The 4,673-nt window shown below is 51.1% G+C and overlaps 1 protein-coding gene across 1 annotated transcript in view; it reads left to right on the plus strand.

Annotated features, from left to right (window-relative positions):
• Window positions 1-3,067: 3,067 nt before the first annotated feature.
• The window catches only part of LOC104501253 (synaptotagmin-like protein 2), a 22,852-nt gene continuing 21,246 nt past the window's right edge, over window positions 3,068-4,673 (plus strand). Inside the window, exon 1 of the mRNA XM_010145032.1 lies at window positions 3,068-3,168. Within this exon, the coding sequence (XP_010143334.1) occupies window positions 3,068-3,168 (101 nt within the window). The remainder of the gene's footprint in view (window positions 3,169-4,673) is intronic.

Consider the following 4,673-nt stretch of genomic DNA (forward strand, 5'->3'; position numbering starts at 1 on the left):
ACTATTTAAAACAAAAGAAGGAGTTGGCTGCTTGGTTTCTGTTAACCTTTTCCTCCTAAGGGAACTATTCCAGTAAGATAAAACATTCCCAAGAAGAAAAAGGCAATTTTCAAAGAAGTAGCCTTCATTCTTTTTCTAGGTGACTGCCATACTGATGAATAAATATGAGTCTTTGCTGAAAATGTTTTCTGAAGAACTTTCATCAAGGGTTAGGGCTGGGCCAACCCCTAGACAAATGACAGATGCTCTCTATTAATCCCTCTCCCTTCCCAAAAGGGTGGAGAAAGAGAATAAGGGAGAGAGTCTTATGGAATGGAAAAGAAAACTAAAACTGCTTGTTGGTCAGTGTAGGGTCACCAGTCCTGCCTGCTTCTCCCTGCAGGGAGTTTCCTCTAACTTACCGCGCCCCAGCTTACTGCAGTGTACATCATTCAGCTCTACATCGAGTATGCTCTGCCAGAGTTAAATTCCCTTCAGGTACACATTGTACTTCATCTTTCATCACCACCACGAGGTACTTCCAGGTCCTTGAGCGAAAGCAAAGCCATCACCGGGTTTGCTTTCCCCGAAGCAGGAAATACCCACAGTTTTCGAACTGGCTTGGTGCAGAGTTGTCTCCTGGTGTAGAGTTGTCGTGGGTCTGGAGCTGTCCCTGTTGCAGGGTTGACCCCTGGAGCAGAGCTGTCCTTGGTACAAAGTTGTCCCTGGTGCAGTTGTCCCCTTACGCAAAGCTGTCCCTCGTGTAGAGTTGTCCCTGGTACAGAGTTGACCCTTGGTGCAGCGTTGTCCTGGGTGCAGAGGTTTTACCATCTGACTGTAACCAGGAAGATGTGTTCTCCAGAAACCCACACCACCTAAGAAGTCTCGTGATTCCCATTTGTCAGTTGCTGGGGACGTGGCTGGGTTTTGTTAATCGCATTCATTGGGATCTGGCGATGCCTGTCTTGCCGTTTAATTCCCCCAAACTGGATGTCTTATGCAGGTCCCTTGACCTTGCTTCATTTTATAGCAAAACTGGTGTCTAAAAGAATTTCAATTATTTTCTCACCTTTCTCAAAAAACAGGACAGCTTTCAGCCCACACGTCATGGATCTGTTAAAAATAAATCAAAGTTCTAGAGAGGCAAATACTGTGAAAACTGTGTTCCCAGATACTTTTTTAAAAATAAAACCTGTTCCAGAAATTTCTTTCTTCTCACATGTTGTGATACCATTATGAAAAAGGCAAACATTTGGGAATGTACCACCCATAAAATAACGTAATTCTGTCAAATGATGTCAAATGAGCAAATTCAGCCGAAGCACTTGTGCTCAACTTCGGATATGCCAGTTGAAGGAAGAGGTTCACCATGTGGAGACAGTCCAAAGAAGAACGGCAAAAACGGTGAAGACCCCAGGTCTGAGCAACCTGCAGGAGCTGGCGTTGGTTAACGTGGAGGCTGGAGTGTAAAACCCAGTTAGCTCCCAGTAAGCACTGAAATAGATGGCCTGGGAGTGCTGCGGTCGCCATCCCCAAAGGGGCAGATGAGTCTGACAGAGTAGGGGTGATACAGCCCCTGAGGTTGGGGAACGGGCCTGATGGCTGTGATTGCCATGAGAGCCGGGGTTTCTTCATTTTAATGACCAGGCTCTCAAGGCCGTGGCTTTGGGAGAAAAAGCCAAGTATGATGAAACCCGCAGGCACCTGATGGGCTTGGAAACAGTGGAAAAATCCCATCTGGTGAGCGAGAAACTGCCTACATGGACACGAGCAGAACTTCTGCTCTGCAGAGGTGTGCCTTATTGCCCTCGAGTTGGCCAGGAGAGAGGAGAAGGAATAAAGGAGCAAAGCAACGTGTGGTTTGCCCTTCCTCCACGCCCTGCAGCCTCTGGCTGGTTTGCAGTGTCTGTTGAAACACCCGAGTGATCTGCACCCGACCTGTTTGGACAGCAGATATCAGCGCAGCGTAAAGCAAAGGGCAAGCGTGTTAGAAAACGAGCGGCCTCTGGAACCCCACAGTGGGACATGCAGCAGCGCTGCTGGCGGGCTGCTGTTCTGTCACCTTCCGACGGCTTCACAAAGGTTGGCTGCTCGTCCTCAGTCTCACTTAGGGCAGAAAGTGAGGAAGAGAAGGATGGAAGTTAGAACTAAACAGCAGTGTGGTGATTTATAGGTGTATTTTGCCTGCAGCATGCTGAGTCAACCAGTTACCTGTTAGCAGGAACGTGGCTAAAATAAGATATTGTCTTGGCTAGGTTAGTACCGTGTGAGGAGCTGTGGGACGGGCAGGAAAGCAGGGCAGCTTGTTTTGGAACTTGTGCTGAAGAGCAAATACAAACCCCCAATGTACACAGTTGGTTACCATATGTCACGCTTATCAAGAAAGGCGTCTCAGTGTTGTTTCTTCGCAGGGATGCTTGAGCTCTGCGGAGGCAGACTGCCCGAGTGGAGACAGCGCATGCCAGAGGTGCTGGGGTTGCCATTGGTGAGACGAGCTTTCGTGCCTGTCGAGGCAGCTGAGGCAGGCGGCGAGCCCGCTCCTTCCTGTGCTCGCCTCCTTGATTGACGTTGGCTTCCGAATCGCTGCGACTGTGCCTGAAGAAAAACGAGGGAGCGGAGTTCTGCAGAAGGAATTTTCCTGGCAGAGGAAGGCATGCAGCGCAGAGAAACGTGCCAGCAAAGAGCCTGGAAGTGCCAGTCCAGGCGGTCGAGGCAGCTGAGGCAGGCGGCGAGCCCGCTCCTTCCTGTGCTCGCCTCCTTGATTGACGTTGGCTTCCGAATCGCTGCGACTGTGCCTGAAGAAAAACGAGGGAGCGGAGTTCTGCAGAAGGAATTTTCCTGGCAGAGGAAGGCATGCAGCGCAGAGAAACGTGCCAGCAAAGAGCCTGGAAGTGCCAGTCCAGGCGCTAACACAACTTCCACCCAAGCCATGCTGTCGTGAAGTCCTTCCTCTCCAGCCGCCTCTTCTCAGCACGCCAGGGTGGGCTGTGCAGGGGCTGCCCATGGCACTGCGGCACCCTGGGCTGGATTAGCTCCTGGTGTGTCATTGCTTCAGCTGCCTGAAGAACTGAGGAAGATTCCAGGGAAAATGTTGGACTTGAGCTTCCTGACCGAGGAGGAGTATGAGAAGCTGATGAAGGTTCTGCAGAGAGATGCGGAGCTGAAGAAGAAGGATGGGGATCGCATCAGGTGAGAGAGCAGGATGTGAGCTTCCCCTGTGGGGATTTTTGTACTTCTTTTGGGGAGGAGTGTGTGTGTGTGCGCGCGCGCGCGCGCGTGTGTGTGTGTGTGCATGCGTGTGTGCAGGCTGAAGCAGTGCTGTCCATTCTTGCTCATATCCTGATGGATCTTTTCATTGCACCTCCTGCTTTCTCAGCCCGTGGTCACTGCTGTCCTCTCTGCAGCTTGAGTTAATCAGCAGCCCTCAGAGATGTCAAGGGAAATCATCCCTTTCCTGCTCTGGGGAGGAAGATGCTGATTTCTTGATGTCAGAGGTCCAAGCACGGTAATAGCTGCTACCTCGTTTTCCTCACTCGGTAGCACAGAAATCCTGTAGAGTGTTTTAAAATGAGACTTCACATGCCCATCTCTGCTTTGTGTCCCTCCGGTGCTCTTTGGGTGGGTGTGTGTATACAACATCCATGCAGGCAGAGAAGGGCAGTCAGAGGCTACATGATGTGCCAAAGGTTTGCGGGGAGCCGTTTCAGAGCCAGGAATCGCTCTCAGTTCAGCTCACTTGCCACTGGCCACCCTGCAGCTCAGGGCTGGTTGATGGGAATTGCTTGTTGCTGCTGTCACTTTTTAAATGCCAGCCATCTGGGGTGACAGTACGCACCAGGCTCAGGAAGCTGGCACCAAACGCTCCATGGCAAGAAACGAGTAGTTCAGTGAGCGTGGATGGCGCTGCGCCAGTTTACCCCTGTTAAGGATGTGAGTCTTCGACTTGCTGTTGAGCCAAAAAAAGTAAGACCCACGTAGGAGGGATGCTCAAAGCTTGAAGGGGGAGTGGGTAGCGTTGCAGCAAGCTCTGGGGAAGCAGAACTGGTGGCGGCATGGAAGCAGCTTGGACTTGGGATGTAAGCGTCGGCATGCTCTTACCTCTCCTCTGAATCGAAACAAGGTTTCAGCAAGGCTTTGTCTTTTCTTTCTTCTTTCTTTTTTCTTTTTTTTTCTTTTTCTGAAATGCAGTAAAATTTCTGTTCTGCAGTGGAGGTTTGTGGAAAAAAGTGTTTGGATTATTTCAGTTTTCCTTCTCTTTGGAAGTTGTTGCACAGGTGGCTTCCATTTGGGAGCGAGGTGAGTTCAATCCTGGACGAGGCGCTGCCGAGTGCCCCGCGCTGTCAGTGTGGCTGTATGCAGTAAGACCTTTGGGGCAAGCGTGAACGCGTTTGGCTCCAACCCCACCTGTCTGCTGGGCAAAACGAAGTCAATGTCATTACACTGATCTGATGTCAACAAGATTAAAATATGTTCCCACATCTCCTCTGGCCCAGCATCTCGAGACCCTCGCAGGGGCAGGTGCAGCCCTGATGTACACATGCAGCCCCCCAGCTGTCGGTCCTGCTGGGCCACCCCAGTGCTGCCTGCAGGTGCCTGAGCCCACTCACCCCATACCTGCTCCCTTCTGGCTTTTAGGCAGCCAAATGTGACCTTCCAGAGCTCCACAATTATCTGCGGTTTTGCCTCCTCTTCCT

Source organism: Buceros rhinoceros, unplaced genomic scaffold, assembly GCF_000710305.1.
Source record: "Buceros rhinoceros silvestris isolate BGI_N320 unplaced genomic scaffold, ASM71030v1 scaffold16871, whole genome shotgun sequence".
Classification (NCBI taxonomy): Eukaryota; Metazoa; Chordata; class Aves; order Bucerotiformes; family Bucerotidae; genus Buceros; species Buceros rhinoceros.